Source organism: Taeniopygia guttata, chromosome 13 (genome assembly GCF_048771995.1).
Source record: "Taeniopygia guttata chromosome 13, bTaeGut7.mat, whole genome shotgun sequence".
In the NCBI taxonomy this organism is placed as follows: domain Eukaryota; kingdom Metazoa; phylum Chordata; class Aves; order Passeriformes; family Estrildidae; genus Taeniopygia; species Taeniopygia guttata.
This window is the reverse complement of record NC_133038.1, coordinates 17,031,178-17,051,894: the sequence shown is the minus strand read 5'-3', so window position 1 is coordinate 17,051,894 and position 20,717 is coordinate 17,031,178. Positions and strand designations below refer to the sequence as shown.

General features: G+C 50.4%; 1 protein-coding gene and 1 long non-coding RNA gene across 8 annotated transcripts in view; one reads left to right on the top strand and one right to left on the bottom strand.

The window, feature by feature from the left end:
• Positions 1-12,494, bottom strand: part of FBXW11 (F-box and WD repeat domain containing 11) — a 66,756-nt gene extending 54,262 nt beyond the window's left edge. For 2 of the 7 annotated variants that reach the window (XM_030283680.4, XM_041718890.2), the window contains exons 1-3: positions 12,364-12,494; positions 4,332-4,411; positions 1,929-2,036 (exon numbers count right to left, since the gene is read on the bottom strand). Coding sequence is in view for 2 of the 7 variants with exons in the window: in XM_030283679.4 (XP_030139539.1) it covers positions 12,364-12,408 (45 nt within the window). In the remaining 5 variants the exon portion in view is untranslated. The remainder of the gene's footprint in view (positions 1-1,928; positions 2,037-4,331; positions 4,412-12,363) is intronic. The other 5 variants (XM_030283681.4, XM_030283684.4, XM_030283679.4 and 2 more) reach the window with 3 other exon arrangements.
• Positions 12,495-13,440: 946 nt separating this feature from the next.
• Positions 13,441-15,313, top strand: LOC121470694 (uncharacterized). Its single transcript, XR_005981854.2, has 2 exons — positions 13,441-13,514; positions 13,843-15,313. It is a non-coding gene; the product is annotated as an uncharacterized lncRNA (long non-coding RNA).
• Positions 15,314-20,717: the final 5,404 nt, after the last annotated feature.

Here is a 20,717-nt window from a genome sequence, read left to right as displayed (position 1 = left end):
CTTTAGAACTCAAATGTTAAGAACTTCTGATATTAATAGCAAAGCACACAGCAGTGTGCATCCAATAAACCAACTTTGTAGCTGGGAACTTTTAGGATGGAGGTATTAAAAAAACACCCTCTTGGGCCCCGAACTATCCAAAGTTTTCCTTTATCTGCTTACAGGTTACAACATGGCTTGGTTAAAGCAGTGTAACATGCCCACAAATTGTTTGTTTCGGTGTATCTGATACTGTCACACAGAAATCCTCACACTCTTGTATCCCTTAAAAAAACTCACACATTTATTAAAGCCCATTAAATTGCTCAAGATATGCCTATAGCCTGTATTTCTGATGGAATTAGAACACCTTTGCAACCCAGACATGGCAATATTACAATGTCACAACCAAGAATGACAGCATTTATATAACCCAGACTTATGCTACAAGTTTTATAAAATATTAAAATTATGACCTCAGAATTTTTTGCTCCATTCATTTTATTTATACAAGATAATTTAAGGAATCCAAATTTATTAGTGTGTTTACAGCTTGGGATATTCTGGTCTTAAGGCAAAAATATGCAGAAAAGGTACAATCAAATAACCTCAACCTTCATTGTCAATTTTTTTCAGATTTTTAGCTATAAGAAACTCACATGCTACTGAAAACTGGTGATTTCCTGATTGGTTTACTTTGATTTAGGCCTGGATGAACACAATTGCTATTTATTTCCACCAACACTTAATGCTGATAATTTTATGGGTAAGTGGTGCTAATTAAACCCCTCCCCATGGCTGGGAGCTCAGTTTAATGCAGCCCAAGAGGTGCTCTGAAAAGCCAGCTTGGATTTGAGGGCAGTCTGACAGTCTGGGAAAGCCTTATGCTCCCACCTCCAACTTAATGGCAAGCTCAGATCTCCTTAAAAATCAGCATTAACCACACCAAGACATAAAAAATATGAGCAGTAACACTGTTTCAGGGTCTTCATTATTATTTTACACTGGGCAGGAACAGCAGCCAACTCCAGCTCCCGGTTTGCAGGCTGGGATTTCCTCCAGATCTGACCTGGTGCTTTTCCTGTTCAGGCTTCAACCAGTGCCAAGCAGAGCAGTGGTGGAGCCCTGGGCTGGGAATGAGTGTGCACAGGTGAGAAAGCAGAACATCCAAGGGTGTGTGTGAACACTGGGTGGGACATGCAGGCAGTGGTGACACAAGCTTCCCCAGGGACAGCCCGGGATGGTCCCTGCAGGTCCCTGGAGATGCAGACACGAGTGCCTGACCAGCAGGAGCACTCTGGGCTCCCCTGCTGCCCCCCCAGAGCCAGGCTGTGCCGGGAGATGCCCTGTGCCCACGTGCTCCACACAAGTCTGCTGGAATTGGTGCCATCACATCACTGCCTTTCCCATGGCCAAATGCAACCCCACTGGGCCTGGGGGATTCGGAAGGCTGTTGGAGCACCATCCATACAACACATTTCCACATTCCAGGGAGTTTTACATGTGCAATCTGGCAATCTGCTTCAACTTCAGCAGAACTGGACTCCCAGGTCAACAAAGTTGTTTTAGATGTAATTTACTCTTGCATTTATTTCTGTCCTTCCATGAGCTACAAATGCAAAAAAAAAAATTCTCATAAATAAATACTCACAGAGTGGAAAACTCATTTTAACTTGTGAAAATTTTTTGACTCTTCTTTTATTGTTATCAGATCATTCTAAAAACTAAAAAAAAGGTAACCAATAGCTGAGTCACAGTGCCATTAGGAAAATCAATTTAGCCAAATCATTGCCATTCACAATAAAAATTGCTCAATGGAACAACCTTCCAACAGCCATTCGAGATCTTCACATAAGCTCTTGCATTTGGGGAAAAACACTAAGTGAGGAATCAGGAAATTTAAAGCAAGACAAGGGAAAAGAATTGATCAGAGAAATTCTCCTTATTACCACAGCGATGGTCTAGATAGGACACTGAATTCACAGGAGGCTGACGGATAACGCTGTCCCACTCTGCTCCTGAAGATCAAAGCGTGTGTTTGCTACACACAGTCAATGCTACAAAAGAATATGGGTTCAGTGGAGAGAAGATTAAATGCTTTCTTTGAATAGAATAACCATCTTACTCCATTATAATTTATTAATCACGATAAGACTCCTGAGATGCAGCAAGCTCATTTTCAAGAAAATACAAAGGACTGGGAGAAAATACCAAGATGTTTGCATAAATCACTCTGAACATAAACTGAAATAATCTCACTTTTCCAAAATACACAACATTTAGATTAGCCCTTGCTTCCTTCATGTACATACAGCCCAAGTCCTGCACTTGTGTGATACACCTTTCAGCACTAACATCCCCTGTGTTACACTAAAAAGGCCGTTTCTAAAGCAAAGCACTTTCTTTTGCTCTCCTGCAGCAGAACAGGGACTTAGAGACACCTTCAACCAGCAGCTCAGGACAAATCCTGAGAGTGCCACACAGACCCAGCAGTGCAAATCACACAGCAGAAACTTGCAAGGGCGTCAAACACAGGACAAAAACGTGGCTGAACCTTGTCTAATATGTTAAAAGCTGTCTCAGACCCTTAGGTTTTCAAGGCTGAGGCCTAAGAGAGCTAACAATAAATCCTACGAGAGCCAAGGCAGGGTGGAAACACTTGACAAGTTCCGATGCCTGTGGAGGTTGGGCTGCCAGGAACAAACCCAGGGCTCAGTTTGCACACCCCAGGCTGCACAGGAACACTGCCACAGCTGTGAGAGCTGCCTCACCTTGCACTTTCTGAAATGTAACATTCAAAACACAGGCAAGAGCAAAGTCTCCAACCTGCTCAGCTCTGCTGCTCTAGGGCTAGCTGATATTTCCAAAAGCTAAGCAATATTAAATATCATTGAGGATCTTGATCAGCAAGAGCACTCATTTATGCTTCCTCTTTTTTTCCTTGCTCAGTGTATTTTAAATTATTTCCTGTTTTCAGTTTTCATCACTAAAGTTCGCTTCTGCCTCCCTGTTGGTCTCTCATTTTAGAAAAAGGCACACCCTGAACAGCAAATACTCCACAGAAAGACATTATTTTACAGTTTTAACTCCAAAGTGAGTCCGATGGCTGTGTGGAACAAATTCAATTTGATACTAGATGAGAATGCAAGAAATGTGTCAGTCTAAGGTTAGTAAGTATTTCCTTTAGATTCTCCCTCTGGTTTATTTCAGAGTCACACTAAAACAGACTTCTCCACCCTAACCAAATAAAATTAAACCACTCAAAAAATCAAACCAGGAAACAACAGCACCCTTTCCACGAGTAATTTATTATAAATGTACTTATCAATTAAATTCAAATATAACTTTGTCACAAAATACCACACCAGCAAAACAAACGCAGAATTAAAACCATGCATGAGATTCTACTACAGGAGGTTAAACACTGAGGCCTCACCATTCACTGCAGTAACTGCCTACAAAGGAGAACATACAAAGGCTGAACATTACTGCTGTTATTGTTTACAGGAATCCAGGTACATTGTTTCACAGTGAATTTAGAAATATGTTGTCAAGTCCATCAAAGCACCAACTTACAGTAAAGCTGGGCACTGGGAGGTGCAGCTCTCCCATTCACACCAGATACAATATTGAACTTACTAATTTTATTTTCCTGCCAGCCAGGGACCCAGCTTGCCTTCCAAACACCTTCCAAACCCATCTTCAAGCCAAAGCGCCGTAGCCTTCTGCAGGCATCCCAAATCTCAGAGGAATGTGACTCCAAGTACAATGGCTCTCCCCTACTCTGAAATAAACCCAGTGTCACTGTGAGGCTCCTCCTGCCACTCCTGCCCTACACCTGTCCCATAACAGCTGGGCCAAAACTTCACACTGACAGCTCAGGAAGGGTTTGGGACACTGACTCCTAGTGCTGCCCACAAAGGAAATTCAAATTGCACTTCAGCAGGAAAAACTACACGAAATTGTCCTAGGAATAACCAGAGAAGTTCTCTCCAGTTCTGATGGACCCATCAGAGGACAGGGACTGAACTCAGAGCTGGGACCTCCCTGAACTCCATGGGGAGCCCAAGGCAGTCACCAGCAAGACTGCTCTCCCCTTCCACAATGGTTGTGGCAGCCAATGGCTCTGTGCCCGTTCCTGCACACACAAGTTCACCTCGTGCTCCCAGGCCTGTGCTCCACAGCACACTGGCAATTCCCTCCAGTATCTCCTGGCCATGCCCTGTCTGACTCAGCTCTGATTCCCTGTGCCCTGACTTGGGGGACATGAAGCAGTTAAAGCGAGGGACTGAATGTGAGGACAAACTCATCTAAGCAGAAGCAGCAAGATATAGTACAGGGTGACTTCTTACCTGAAACTTTGTTTCTGGGCTTCAGATCCACCAATCCAGAATGAAAGGGGATTCGAATGGGTTTTCCTTCTCAGACTTGTCTGTTAAAAGAGAGCAGCCAATCATCTTCAGCTTGGTGTATCTACTTCTTTCTTGAACGAAATCCCAATTACTGCTAATGCTGTTAGAGACAAGGCAGCCCAGGCACCTGCCCAGCCCGGGACCGACTACGTTAGTGGGGTTGTCGGATTGGTGGATCTAAGACAGAGAAACGCATTTACAGACAAGAAATTGCTCCTTCCCTTACCCTGGGTCAGCCAAACAAGTGTCTTGGGGTACAGCTCATTTTGCTAAGATTAAGGAAGATCAGAAGAAGCTACAACACAAATAACAAAGCGAGTCCTGAAGCTTCAACCACCAGCTCACACCTTGCAGGCCTGCTCCAGGAACACAGGTTTGCGCAACAGCTCGATGCAGTTCTCCTGGTCTGCCACAAACATCCTCTAAAGCACTTTACTGCAATGATTATTTCCCTGTTCCTCCAAGCTCAAAATGACCTCATTTGCCTTACACATCTGCAGCACAAAGATGGAGTTGTCAAGACACTCCTGATCAAAACAACAGCACTGTATTCAGTACATTTGCAGTACTGCTGTGTCTCTGGAAAACAATCTAGAGCCAGATGAGAGTAAGATACTGTACACCACTCCTAAGACAAGAAACTGTCACCTCTTGCTAAGCAGGGAGATAAACGGCCACCAGCCAGTCCTGCCCACAGCACAGTGAGAGTGTGACTACTTTAAAGCAGCTAGAAAGTGACACCTCAGAGAAGATGCGGTCTGCAGAAAACTCACACTCCACGTGCAACAGAAAGCTCAGCCTACAGAGACCAAACCATGCAACTTCCACCAAGAGCTCCAAAATCTTTGGGCCATGGCCTACGGAGCTTCCCCTACCAGCAGTGAGAACACAATGCTGCTACACCCCCAGAGGAACGCATCACCACCCCTCTCATCCTCTCTGCTCTGCAGCCCCTCCAGAGAGCTGAACATCAGCCTCCACTGCTGTGGCCCACATTTCAATCTCCAGCCTCTAACAGAAGGGTGGAAAATCTGCCACAATCTCCAGCTGTGCCAAGAAACCATTTCCATGAGAACAGGACTGTCCCTGACTGCCCACAGCTCCCAAAGAAAGGAGCATCTTCATGGTGGGGTGATTTCCTGCAAAGGCAGTCCATCCCAGGGCAGCGTTTCAAGGACAAAGCAGCGCTGTAGGCCCAGTACCATGTCCAATGCATGATTTTTAAGGCTGCTAAGGAAAGTGCTAGGATGTCAAGGCATATGACTCAGAATTTTCGGAATACAACACAGCTCAGCAAGAAGCCAGCTATCAAATTATATAAATGTACAGATTTGCCAAGTCACTGCAGAGCCAGCAGGGTGCTGGAAGGAGAGGCACTTCTTCAGGAAGCCAAACCTCAACATTATTTGCAAGTGTAACAGCTCAGGTCTGATTTTTGTCTCCAGAAGGACTGGCATGCCGGAGACAGCCTGAATAACAAGTTTCCCTGGCTAGTCCTCCCCTGCCCCAAGAGAATTGCCAACGAGATTCTCTATCAAGTCCAAGCTGGAACTTACTAAGTTTTGCAAATTCCGAGTATAGATTTTCAAAGAGATTTAGGTGCTTTTATCTGAAAATCAGAAATTGGCTTCACTGCAAAGGTTGGAAGATTTGAAAACAGCCCCATCATGCAAACCATCCTGAAATACACGAGCTCACACCTCTCAAAAAGGCAAACAGTTCACATTGGCACAACTTTTATACCAAAACTCCACATTCAAGAACTCCTCAACAGAATGAAACTCAGAGCAAACTTGTAACACTGAACATATATATTTATATATATATAAATACAGTGATTCTCCTCTTCTCCTCTAAGTCAATGAGTAAACCAAAATTCTGTAGTGCTGTCACCAGCTTGAAGTTGACCCAAAAAGCTTTTTTTGTCCTTTTACCCAGAAAACACACCATTCCCTATTCCTAGCAAGTAGGTCCCTACCTACATCTTACAAATTTCCATCTGTATTCATCTTACAAATGGGCCCAGGAAACCAAACTACTCTTTGATCCCACACAAAACTGTTAATTTCCTGGGGTGGAAGTACAAGGATGCAAGTCCTGCGGGGACGTGGATTAACAAAGCACCAAAGAAACAACATGCCTTCAAATGTTCCCATTGTTAATTTAGCCTGTATGAGAAGCAAATTAAGTTTTCAGAAAGAGTCAGGTGCTTTTCGTTGTTAAAACATCAATGGCATTGTGTTATTTTTGCATTATCTGCTTCGGTCATGCATTGCTCGTATTGGGAAATGTGTGGAAATGGTACAGGAAAACAGAGTAGGCTGTCAGATGTCACACCACTGAGTTCATAAATACATCAATAAACTGGGGAAGGAAGGGAATTTCCAGAAAAAGTGGATTTTCTGTGAATAATGATGCCATAAAAATCAAATCACGAAATCAGATTACGTAACAACATAAACAGTGGCATCCATACAAAGAAGACGTCGCCCAACGAAAAAGCTAGAAGGAAAGAATTGTTACCCATCAGCATTAATTTAAACAACTCAGTCAATATTCTCATTTCCCTTCAATTCATTTTCTGCCCTGCAACAGAAAAATTCCCTCTCACAGAGCAGCCCTCTCATAAGCGGAGTCTCTTGTTCTCTCCCACACATCATTGCTCTCGCATTGGCACATTTGCTGCAACATCCATTTCATCTGAAAGCCATCAGCAATCTCCCTGAGCATGCTGCTGCACAAGCACTCCAAGCTGCCCAGGGACGGGCAACTGGAAATGCCAAAGCACCAGCGACCTCTAAATTGCAAGGCAATAAACCCAGCACATCCAGAGACACACAGCAAGTTGATTTAACAAGCAGCAGAGGTGTTTTAGAAAACATGAAATGAAATGAAAAGGTACATCATCCTTCAAAGAACATTCCCAGGTCTCTCTGAGGGTACAGCTTGTAACAAGGCGGGTTGTTTTGCTGCGATGCTGCTCACAACACTCCTCAGTGACCCAAATCTTAGCAGTGCTCAAAGCTCTGTATCCTGAGGGACACAGACAGCACTGTCTGACACGCAGCAAAGGCAGATGGGCTTTTCAAAACAGCAACCCCAGAGCACTTCAGAGAAAGCAGCTGCACCCACAGCAGCTGCCTGCAGAGACAGGATCTCGATCCACACGGACACCTGGGCAGGGATTTACTCCGGAGCTCCTGGCCCCCAGGCAGAGCTCTGGGGCTGAAAGCTGCCTGGTCACACTCACCCAGAGGAGCCCTGCACATGTTCCAGGCTGCAGGGAACTTCCTCTGCTGCACCTCACTAGCTCAGCACCAGGCAGAGCTTGGAGAACTCTGTCATGTTAGAAAATGTACCTGCATTGTGAGGTGAGAAATCTCTGAGTCTGGAATGAGGTATAAAATGCCTCTGGTGAAACACCAGAGCTCAGTCTCCCCAGGGATTGGTAACTTCCTTTCATTAAGAACCAATTTAGTTTCAGAAGTTCCCCCACAACCGGCACATCTGCAGCTTTCCTTCACCTGAATAATCTGATGGCTACTGTCACCATCATCACAAACCTCAGATAACTTTACACACTTCTGTATCTTTAAAGCTTCCTTCCCTCTGCCATCTCATTTCCCCAGTCAGGCCATTGCTTCAGCTAACCCTTCCCAAAAGATAAAGGGTTCCACACTCCTTTGTCCACTCCCCTCCTTTCACCACTCCACCGGTTCTAAGGGCAGTTGCCTTGCTCTAATTCATGCTCTTAAGCTCTTCCTTCCCATTTTCTGCACCGCTGCCAAAGTCACAGCAATCGCAATCTCTTCTATTCAGATTTGCTTCCTTCCTCTGCAAGGCACTCTCTGAAACGGGACTATCATTCTCAGAACCTGAGCAGCACACACCTCACATCTCCTGCCCCAAGGCTCATCCCAAGGCTGTGCCTTCCTCAAAATCCATCCCACCACCACCTCTTTAGCTGTTTGCTCCACCCATTGCCTCTTTCCCCATGTATGAAACCCTGCATGCTTTACTGTCCAACATGCAGCTCTCAACTCTGTTCATTTAGCTGCTGATTAAAAAAAGATACCAGCAAAGCAAACAGATCGTTATCCTGCTGAAGAAAGCATATCAAGGTTACACACAGGTTTACAAATGCCTTACTAACACTCCATCTACTCCAAGGCTTCAATTAAGAACCAGTCACATTTCAGCTAGAACAGTACCTCCTTTGTTTCAGCTGCAAAGATGATCATTGCCTGTATCTGTGTCGCTACAAAAGTCAACTCTTTGAAGGATTCCTCCAAGAGCATGTGAAAAAAAACCCCACAAATCCAACTGCCTGCTTGGCTTGCAATGACTGAGAAAAAAGCCAGAGCACTATAGCCCTACTGAGCTATATATACAGCAGCTGTATTTTAGCTTCCAAGCAGAATGTTGGGATTTATTTTGCACTTTGAGCTTTAAATAGTTTAGGGGCACAACCATGTCCAGCTGCAGTAACCCAAGGAACTTCAGTACCCCTGGAGTGACTTACAGCAGGAGCTGCTGCTGTGTGAAATGCTTCCTTCTCAGACTGGTACCTCTGAAATGAACACCCCCACCTCAAATCAAAGTCCTGCCAGGAGAAACAGATTTTTGGCAAGATATTAAATTATAATTCCTCATTTATTATTTACCGAGGTATTTAAACACTGGACACTTTTAGGAGAGCCAGAGAGAACCATTCTAGACATTGAAGGCCTTGTGTTAGGAAGATTATTTCCATATATATAACTTCAAGATACAAATGATAGCAGCGTGAATAAGTGAATAATTGCCCATTTTATTCCCAGGCATGGCCTTTTCCAAACCTTTTCATGCTCCTACCACAGAGCACTGAATGCTGAATTTAACCTGCCAGCACAGGGACCTGTGTTTGTTGAGCAGCTTGGGCAGCAAGGCCACAGTGAAACACGAGGGGCATAAGCTCAGTGAGTGGGAGAATTTCCACACAGCTGGATCCTGCTCAGGAGCATCTCCCATAGGTGGCTGGTGGGTACAGGAGCCTGGGAGCAGCAGATTTATTTTGTTATGCTGTCCACATCTCACAGCGCACAGCTCACCCATAAATGTATAAAATGCCTCCCAAACTATGTGCCACACTGATGTATTCTGTTACAACAACCTAAGCAGCTAACCCCCTCACACTGTGAAAGCTGCTGGTAACACTAAATAACAATTATGGAAAACTTCCTGGGAAAATTAAGAACAGGCTTTTAGCACATATTGAAGGTAAATGCAAATCAGAGGGCTGATGCAACTGAACACGGATTTTATACACAACTCGGATCTGCAGATAACAACTTATTTCACAAAGCATTGCAGCTGGTTCTTCAAAAGAGCAAAAAGGTCACAGTTATCTAATTTCACTGAGAAAACCAAAACCAGGAGCAGAACGAACCCTTTCAATGAGTGGTCCTCCATCTGTTCTGGATTACCTCCTCACTGCTCAGTCGCCTGCTGACACCCAGCATTTCCCTGAGCCCCAGCCCTGCCAGACACAGTGAGCCTCAGCCTGGGCAAACCAGTCAGTCCCAGCTAACCTCGGGGGTATCCCACCTGTACAGTGAAAGCTGTGGAATGGCATCCCTCAATGCTCATCCCCCTGGGAATGACTAAGGACAGCATCCACAGAAGCAGCACACAGCACAGGAAGACTTCAGCTGATCTGAGGGACACAGTAGCTTGGGAATACTCACTAAAACTTCACACAGCAAATCAAAGTTGTCACTCTGAAACCTTGAAATATTTATCTGAGATTCCAGCCTTAAAAATAGAACAGTATTATTATTTCCATGACTGATTTTCCTTTAAATAAATGCAAATGATCAATCCAGGGAAGGCACAGTTGAGGGCTAGAGCAGAATGTTCTGAAACTTATATGCAATTAACATGTTGACACATTACCTCTTGTTTATCAGCCCCTCAAAATTGCAGTGTATTTGCTCCTCAGAACTTTCAGATCACACATTTACTCCTGTATTTACTACAGATTCATCCCTGGCACTGGAGGGAAGCCATGCACCAAACCCCATCTCCCTGATCAAGAAGAGGTATAAAACATCTTTTAGGAATGTGAAACACTCTTAAAAAGAGCAGCATCCCCCCAAGTCTGCCAGGGAAGATCCTGGGATTGATTGGGATGTTTCCCACAGCACCAAGTCCCACGTTTCCAGATCACCAAGAAATCCCCAACAGGGAACTCAGCCCAAACAGCTTCTGCCCTGTGGATTCAAACCAATCTCCTGGCGAATCTCCCCTTCTGCACCACATCAGAAGGCAAAACCTCCACATCTGCATTTAGGAGTGATTTTCAACGCTTTTAGGGAAACATCTCCACTCAAACATAAGTGATCTTGTGTAAGCCTCCACTAAGGTTAACATTAAATTCAACTACATTGTAAACCATTTATACATTGTATACCATTTTCTCCTGGAAACCACAGAATTATTGTTCATCTTACTCAATTTTTATATTTATCAGTTTCTTATGAAAGAGAGAAAAGTGTACGTCTAAAACCTCCTACTACATACTAAAACTCCTATTAACCCCACAGATATTTGCATGGATTAGCACATTTCCCAGCTCCAGCAAGTGGAGGATACAACACTCAACAGCAAAAGTCCCATTTGCTTCCTCCTGATACAACCTGGCCGCAAAGAGGAGAGACTAAAATGGGAGAGCACTGAAAATACGGAAAAGCGGTTTTTGAAATTTGAGAGAGCCAAACCTTCCAGCTCCAAATGCTACCTGAGCACCTCACAGAACCCAAAGCACAGGAGTGTTGGTGACTGTTCCACGGAAGGAAAAAACCACCAGAGCACAATTCCCAGGAATTTAGGAGGCATCTCTCAGGGTGGCTGGCCCTGAGCTGGATCCCCACAAAGCTGCCCCAGCCCTGCCCTCCCTGCTGGGGGCACTGAGGGCTCTGATCCCCCCAGGGCAAGTGCGAGACCACAGCACCAGGGGAGGAGCCTCCCTAGGAACGGCTTTAAGCCCCTGCCCTCAGTGACCAGTAACATTAATGAAAGATACACAAAGGCTTTCTATGTTCCTCTTTTTCTTTTTATTTCTGCTTTTTGAGACCAGATAGCACACTTAAAGAAAGTTTGTATTTTCTGGATCAGGTAGTTTAGCAACAACTCAACTGGCTAAAAAACACATTTATGTCTCCACTGAACCCAGCTCACCTTCAGAGTGCATTAAAGGGAAATTATTTGCATTTTGCCCCTCAGTTCTGGAGAACTGTATGAAATTCTGTACGTGAAAGCAAATTACGCTTAGGAGAAAAAGCAATTATGCTTCTAACAAATAAATTAGAAGATATTTACCGACTACTATTCTCTTTCTGCTCCTAATTTAATTTTATTCATCGCTAATGCAGTAAAACGAGGGGTCTCTATTTGCCTATAGAGATCTAATTTGCTTATAGTAACAAAAAAAAAAAAAAAATTCAGCACCTCTTTCTACTGCTCCCACCTGGATGCCTCTCCACTAACGCGAAATTAGCGGCGTAAGCGTTAATTAGGAGTATAACCAATACACCAATTAGGTCTCGTTAGGTAATTCCGAGTGTGCTGCCCCGGCCGGGGCCCCGAGGCTCCCCGAGGCTCCCCGGCGGGGTCTGATTCGCCCCGGGGGTGCGGAGGGCTCCGGCCGGCCGGGGAGGGGCTGCAGCCGCGGCCGGAGCCGTCCCGCCCGGGGCATTTCGCTTTCGGTTCGTGCCCTCGGCCGGGCCTGCCTCCCGCCAGGTTCATTGTAGTTATTTATTTATTTCCAATGAAACGCAGCGCTCGTGGCGCCGCGGGCGGGCCGCGGCGGAGGCGGGAGCGAGCGGATCTCCCCGCGGGGCCGGCGCGGGCCCGGCACGGCCCCCGCGGAGGCCTGAGCCGGGGGGGGCGAGAGGGGCCGGGAGGGCGTGCGCGGGGGCCGGGGGCGACTCACCATGAGCTCGATGGTCTTGTCCTCGATGACCGAGTCGGGCTCCATCGCGGCGGCCGCTCGCTCCGCCCGCCCGGCCCGGCGCCGCCGCCGCCCCGCGCCCGCCAGGCCCCGCCGCGGCCCGCCCGCCCCCGCGCGCACGCGCACACGCACGCGCACACGCACGCGCGCTGCGCCCGCCGCGACGTCACCGCCCCGCGCTGCCCATTGGGCACGGGCGGCGCGCGGGGGGTGCCGGGAGGGGCGGGGCCGGGCGGGGGGAGCGGCGTGAGGGGCGGCGGGGGAGCGGGAATGGGAAAGGAAATGGGAAAGGGAGCGGGGAGCGGGAAAGGGAACGGGAAACGGGGAACGGGAGCGGGAAAGGGAGCGGGAAGGGAACGGGAATGGGAACGGGAACGGGAAAGGGGAGCGGGAATGGGAATGGGAACGGGAATGGGAGCGGGAATGGGAACAGGAAAGGGGAGCGGGAGAGGGAACGGGAAAGGGGAGCGGGAACGGGAAACGGGAGCGGGAACGGGGAACGGGAGCGGGAAAGGGGAGCGGGAACGGGAATGGGAGCGGGAATGGGAACGGGAGCGGGAAAGGGAACACGAAAGGGAGCGGGAATAGGAATGGGAACGGGAATGGGAGCGGTAAGGGAGCGGGAACGGGAATAGGAATGGGAACAGGAAAGGGGAACGGGAACAGGAACAGGAAAGGGGAGTGGGAATTGGAACGGGGACAGGAATGGGAAAGGGAATGGGAACGGGAATGGGAATGGGAGCAGGAAAGGGATCGAGAAGGGAACGGAAATGGGAGCGGGAACAGGGAAAAGGAAAGGGGAACGGGAGCGGGAATGGGAGCGGGAAAAGGGAGAGGGAGTGGGAGCCGGAGAAGGAACGGGAAAAGGGAACGGGAACAAAAGCGGGAATGGGCACGGGAGTGGGAATGGAAAAGGAATGGGAACAGAAAGGGAATGGGAGCAGGAACAGAAGCGGGAATGGGAACGGAAAGGGAATGGGAGCGGGAGCGGGAATGAAAAAGGAATGGGAATGGAAGTGGGAGTGGGAACGGGAGCGGGAATGGAAAAGGAATGGGAACGGAAAGGGAATGGGAGCGGCAGCCAGCGCCTCCGCGGGCCGGCGGGAGCGCCCGGAGCCTCCCCGCGCTGTCGGGTCCGTCCGTGTGGGAAAGGCCAGGGCGGGTTTGGTGCTGGATGTGGGGCATGGAAAGCTTGGAAAGCGCCCGGGAGACTCGCCCCCATCGTTCCCTCCGTGCCGGGCACAGGTGCCCGAGCGGCCGGGGCTGCCCGGGGTCCGGCAGTGCCCCAGGCCAGGCTGGACAGGCTGGGACAGTGGGAGGTGTCCCTGCCATGCACGGTGCCATGGGATGGGCTGTAAGGCCCCTTCCAGCCCAAACCATTCCGGGATTCTGTGGGCTGTGCACGTTGTACTGTCTGCTTCATAAACAGTTGTGTTTAATAACTCCTAATCTGTGCCTTAGGCCTGGCCTTGCTGGCACCACTGGGCATTTCCATGCAGCTGACCTCAGCCCTTGGCAATGAGCAGCTCATTCAGCCTTTAGGGTGGAGATCCCGCTGGCAAACTGCCTCAGGAGCCCCGGAGCATCCAGCAGCCATCCAGAGCTCAGCTGCTTTGGGGACCAAGGCCACTCAGCACTCAGGCTGCCCTCTGACCAGCACAGGGACCAAGTGCAGCCGCAGGCATTGGAAATTGGCTGCAAATCTGTTCTGAGCAGCAGTGTGCTGTGACAGCACAGCATTGGGCTTGCTGTGGAAATGGACCTGGAACTCCCTGCTAAGCATTTCTGTCTGTTACCTGTTCAAATCTCTGCCAAATGCTGAAGAGATGGAGGATGAACAAATGGAAATGCTGCAAAGTCGTTTCTTACTGACAGCTCACCTGCTCCGCAGGACATTGGCATCAGCAGAAATGTCCTTCATCCACTCCAAATCGCTTAGATCAATACTTACCGTGAGGTCTAAACCCTTTCTGGAGCATTTAAAGGGTAAAGCAAGAGTTGCACATGGCCCTCCCCATCAAACCCCTGCTGCTGCTCACAGCCTGGGGGTGACAAATGGATGTGCCCCAAAAACTGCCCCATTTCCATTTATGGGGACAAAGCCAAACCCAGAGATGCTCCTGCCCCAAAGTGAGACCACCCACAGCAGCACTGCCCCTCACCCCGACACCCCATTGCCATGGAAAATCCACCCTTTCCTGCCCAAGCCTGGCCTCCCTGGCAGCTGAGTTGGATCCTTCCCCTAATGAAGGATTTGCAGTGGAATTACACCCATTGTGTAACACCCCCACACAGGTGTCACTGAGAAAGGTGGGACAAAATCCAGCTCCATTCTGCTGTCCCTGCGATCAGCCATTGGCTCTGGACATCAACCAAGGCAGCAGAGATTTGTTTGGGACACCAAAGTAAAAAATCAGCATGTCTCAGTCTAAATATACCCAGGGCAGGGGTTTGCTGACAGCACAGCAATCCTGGTGCTTTCCGAAGCACAGCCTGCTGTCCTGAGTATGGGAAGGATTCCCAGGGCAAAGAGAAAAAAGAGGGGGAAAATCTTCCATTAATTTTCACAAAGGGTAAATAAATGTTGCCATCCCGGCAGTTCCAAGGGTTCCTGCACCACAGCAATGGATGTTGCACAGCAGGATGGGTCTCGTTCTGGCAGGAGGTTCCTGCAATCTGCTCTAAATGGTGTGCTAAAAGCAATTCCTATGATGTGAGAGAAGGAGAAAAACATAGAAATTAATTAAGGAAAGCATCATAAAAACATCAAATGTTTTGCCTTTAGCGTGGAACACCAAGGAAAGCAGGAGTGGGGATATCAACCTCTGTACCTGTAAATTAAAATTGTTTCTGACCAACTGACAACTTAAAACCTCATGAGGACTGAGCAACATGTCCAAGGCATATTAAGAATAAAAACTAGGTTTTGATACATTTATTCTGAGATAGACACTCACTGGGACTCCCAGGAGGAGCAGCTGAGGGAGCTGGGAATGGGCTGGAGCCCCCGGAGAGGCTGAGGGAGCTGGGAAGGGGCTCAGCCTGGAGAAAAGGAGGCTCAGGGGGGACCTTGTGGCTCTGCACAGCTCCTGCCAGGAGGGGACAGCCGGGGGGTCGGGCTCTGCCGCAGGGAACAGGGACAGGAGGAGAGGGAACGGCCTCAGGCTGGGCCAGGGCAGGCTCGGGGTGGGCAGCAGCAGGAATTTCCCCATGGAAAGGGGCTCAGGGGTTGGGAGGAGCTGCTCAGGGAGGTTTGGAGTGCCCATTCCTGGAGGTGTCCAAGGAAGGGCTGGAGGTGGCACTGAGTGCTCTGGGCTGGGGACAAGGAGGGAATCAGGCACAGCTTGGACTCAGTCTTGGAGGTCTTTTCCTCCCTAAATGTTTCCACGAGTCAAGCACAATATTCCCAGGCCTGCCTGGCTGCAGGAATTTGAGGAGCAGTCTCTGGGTGTGCCCTGCTCAGACGAGGCTGTGCCACTGTGTGACAGATCTGTGCCACACATCTGCACAGCTGCCACCAGGGTCACAGCTGCTAATTAGTGCTAATTAGGGCCCTGTTCAGGTGGAGGCACAGCAGAGAGGTGGGGCAGCTCCCGTCCCAGAGAACTCGCTCTGCCAGTTTTCCTGCGAGGATGAGGATGGGGGGGAGGTGGAAGGGAAAGTCCCAGCACCACCAACCTGCAGATATCTCCGTGTTGTGCAACAGGGCAGGGACTCCTTGAGGGTCACCTCAGCCTTGCTGTATGGAAGCAAAAGAAACCATGTGCTTAGAAAAACCCTGGAAACCTCCATCCCCCTGGGCTGACTCCGCTGGAACTCAGCCATTGGTTCAGCCCATGTTCTCTGTCCACTCATTGTCCCAGGGAAGGATTTGCTCCCTGGTCATCCCCACCACAATTCCCACACAGGCTCTGTCTGTGTCTCACATGTCCTGGCACCAGCACAGCACTCCTGGGGCAGGATTTTGGGGGTGACAACATTGGGTTTTGTCTCACTACATCTTTTCTGGATAATGAGCTGAACTATTTCTCCTGACATCCTCCCACACTGGGCTGTTCTGGAGCTGGCCAAGTTCCCTGGCAGCTGCACAGCCCAGACAAGCCCAGTGTCACCAGGGTCCCTCCAGGAGCAATTCCCCTCTGACCTCCACAGGCTGGCAGCAGAGCAGCTCAGGGGGACCTGGAGACCCCAGGAACCTCAGCCAAGCTGATCTGAAGGTTCCCCACTCCAAGCAAGTCCTGGAGCCTAAGCAGGGAGCCAAAGCAGCCACCTGGGCCTCTCCAGGCACATGGCAGGGAACAGCCAGGCAGGAAAACTCAGCTGTGGGGACCCCTTAGCTGGGGAGGAGTTTGTGCCGATGTGGGAACCTGGTGGCCAAACAGGTGAAGCAGCTTCTCAGGAAACTCCTGCCTGGAACTGAAAAGGGGAAACTGGTGAGCAACAGCTTTTGTCTCACAGCTCTAGAGGTGTCTGGGTGGAAGGGGAGAGTCCCACACAAGAGACATTCACCTGGACCTACAGAGGTCCTTCAGCAGCTCCTGCCTCTGTCCCAGCTGCCCAAGAGCTGCCATGTCCAGGGTGGGCCCTGCGGTGGCTTTGGGGAGAGCAGAGCTGCACACAGGGCACGGCCACGGGGCTGCAGCTATGGCAGAGCCAAGGGGGACATCTGGGGACACAGAGGGACGGGGGGAGAACCGACCCCAAAAGGGGCACAGTGAGATGAGCAAAGAGCCCAGAGCCACCTCGCCATAGCAGTGACCGTGGGACACCTGCACAGAGGGGACAGACAGGTGGCTGTGGCAGAGCTCTGGCAGGGCTGTGACAGGGCTGTGGCAGGGCAGTGACAGGGCTGTGGCAGGGCTGTGACAGGGCTGTGGCAGGGCTGTGACAGGGCTGTGGCAGGGCAGTGGCAGGGCAGTGGCAGGGCTGTGACAGGGCTGTGACAGGGCTGTGACAGGGCAGTGACAGGGCTGTGGCAGGGCTGTGGCAGAGCTGTGGCAGAGCTCTGGCAGGGCAGTGGCAGGGCTGTGACAGGGCTGTGACAGGGCTGTGGCAGGGATGTGACAGGGCTGTGACAGGGCTGTGGCAGGGCAGTGGCAGGGCTGTGACAGGGCTGTGAGAGGGCTGTGACAGGGCTGTGACAGGGTTGTGGCAGGGCTGTGACAGGACTGTGACAGGGCAGTGGCAGGGCTGTGACAGGGCAGTGGCAGGGCTGTGACAGGGCTGTGACAGGGCTGTGGCAGGGCTGTGACAGGGCAGTGACAGGGCTGTGACAGAGCTGTGGCAGGGCTGTGACAGGGCAGTGGCCTGGCTGTGACAGGGCTGTGACAGGGCTGTGGCCTGGCTGTGACAGGGCTGTGGCAGGGCTGTGACAGGGCTGTGACAGGGCTGTGACAGGGCAGCAATGTCTGACCTCTCGCAGCCCAGGCAGGGCTGGGGCTCCCCCACCTCACCCATTCCCAGCTCAGCCCTGCAGCAGCTCCAGGTCACCTCCTCATCCCGCTCTTTACAGCAGCCAGGACCTGCCCTTTGGTTTATTTAAGCACTGACAGCGACTCAAAAGTGTTGGAAGAGCAGTTTTTCACCACTGACTAAAAATAGCGGAGTGAAATTCCAGAGCTGCCTCCAGCGCCACCGGCCGGGCCCGGCTGCCCGGGACAATGGCATTTGTAGCCCACGAGTGACAACAGCACAGGCAGAGCTCCAGCTCCCGAAATAACAACTCAGAAAGGGCAAATTCTGGCTTTAATTACAGCCAGACAAAAAGGAGCATTTCAGAAGAGCATTATCAGAATATCTGAGCATGCAGTGCCAGCTGGAAACCGAGCAGGGAATGCAGAGGGAGCAGGGTGGCCCCACCACATAGACACCCCAAATTTCAGGTATTCCTGAGGCGGGGAGGCACTCACAGCTGGAGCTTTCAGAAAAGCTGAAGCCTTTGGCACAAGGCAAAACACCTTCAGGCAGCCAGAAGGAGCTGATGATCCGTGACAAGGAGCCTCCAGCCCCACATCCAAACCCAGGAGCACACAGGGATGGGGCCTCTCCATCGTGCACAGAAGCAACTCCATGTGACATCCTGGGAGTGACTCTTTTTCTCTCAGTTTCAGATAACCAAGATTAGATCCCTTCTGAGAAAACAGTCATTCTCCAGCAGAAAACCACCAATCCTGCCCGGCTTCCAATCCCAAACCTGCTGGAAGTGCCCAAACACGGCCCCATCAAACTCCCTTCCCAATTCCAGCAGCAATCCCATGTGCTGGAGGCAGTGGAGACTCCTGGATGGGGGCCCTGCCAGGTGATGCCCACCTGCAGGGAAGGGCATCCAGGGCAGGGAAAACCCACCTGATGCTCTGCAATATTTGGTGTGAAAAAATGCATTTTTGGATACAGAGCAACCTGAGCGCATCTGGAACAAAAGCCAGGCCACAGCAGAGCTGCTTTCTGAAGGTGAAAGGGACCCAGTGACCTGATCCTGGCAGCTGAAAAGAAACTTCACCATGTCTCTCTCCAGGGCCCTCATCCTTCCATGGGGGAGGAGCTGCTGGGAGAATTCCAGGTGCCAGGCACTGAGGGGACCCAGCACACGCAGCCACCCAGACACAGCTGTGCTCTCACTGAAACGTGCAGGGGAGAGCAGGAACCAGCCAAGCTCCACGGGGAAAGCAGCTCCAAGCACGGCTGTGACAGCAGAGGAGAGCTCTGGCATCCCCCCACAGCAGCCAGGCCTCGCTGCTTCCTCATGCATTGCACAACTGGAGAGCAGAAACCAGGCTTGGTGCTGCCAGTAAAGGGTCAACGGAGAAATATTTGGGATTTTATTAAGCAATACACACTCATGTGCCTGGCTGCACCAAGTGGGGAGACTGCAGAACAGTTCTCTGCAGGCAGCAGCTTCCCCTGACCACCAATTGAAGGGATTATTTTTGTACTTTTTGTACTTTCAATTTAGTGCTGAGCTCACCTTGATGCCTTTATCTCCAAGGGCTGGACAGTATCACTTTTGTGTACCTGGGTCACACACAGTGTGAGATTTGTGCATCACTTCTATGTCTGCTCCAGCAGAAACCTCCCATGTCCAAACTTTGGGAATCCAGAGAACAAGCCAGGCTGTCCCACCTGCCACAGCTGAGATCAGAGACTGTGTGAGGCAGAGCACAAACTTGGAAGTCTCAGCCCATTCTGCACAAACCCAAGTGTGACACCAACCAAGAGCCTTGCACCCAAATCTTGCTGTTCCATGGAAGGTGGAGGCTCAGTCTTGGCCAGAGAATCTCAGCTAAGCAACACCTGCTGAGAGGAGATTTAAAGCATCCTTTAAAAGCCCCAATATTAATGATGTCCTTCACAAATTGCCTGCCCAGCTGTGGGAGGAGGCAGGAGCTCCCTGGGCAGCCAGGGACACACATGGGTTGACCAGAGAGGTCAGAGCAGGCCCACAGAGCCAGGACACTTCTGCTTGGCTTGGCCCAAGAGGCAGAGCCCAAAGGCTTCTTAAAAAACTACCCTGGGGTTGTGGAACTGGGATGTTAAGGGCAAGGTGCTGCTGCAGGCTGTTCTTCCTCTGCCTCAGGTGTTCAGAGCACCTCAGGTAACACTCACAGCACACCTGCCTTTGGACTCTTGGATTTCTCCCTCCTTCTGAAATCAGTTTTAAGCTCCAGCTTCAAAGAGCAACTGAATGTGCTGGAGAAACAGAAGCATGGAATCACTGGGTTATTTAAGCACTGACAGCGACTGGAAAATCCCTCTAAGCCCACCGAGTCCAAGCTGTGCCTGATTCCCTCCTTGTCCCCAGCCCAGAGCACTCAGTGCCACCTCCAGCCCTTCCTTGGACACCTCCAGGGATGGGCACTCCAAACCTCCCTGAGCAGCTCCTCCCAATCCCTGAGCCCCCTTTCCATGGGGAAATTCCTGCTGCTGCCCACCCTGAGCCTGCCCTGGCCCAGCCTGAGGCCGTTCCCTCTCCTCCTGTCCCTGTTCCCTGGGGCAGAGCCCGACCCCCCGGCTGTCCCCTCCTGGCAGGAGCTGTGCAGAGCCACAAGGTCCCCCCTGAGCCTCCTTTTCTCCAGGCTGAGCCCCTTCCCAGCTCCCTCAGGGATTCTCCAGCCCCTTCCCAGCTCCGTTCCCTGCCCTGGACACGCTCCAGCCCCTCAGTGTCCTTCCTGCCATGAGGGGCCAGAACTGGGCACAGCCCTCAGGGGCCTCAGCAGGGCCAGCACAGGGAGAGACATCCAGAAACACAAACTGAGCTGTCAAAGAGCTGCCTCCAACCTCCAGCCCTGAAGCTGGCACCAAGCTGAGAGCAAACAGCAGGAGTTTCCTGGACTAGAGAA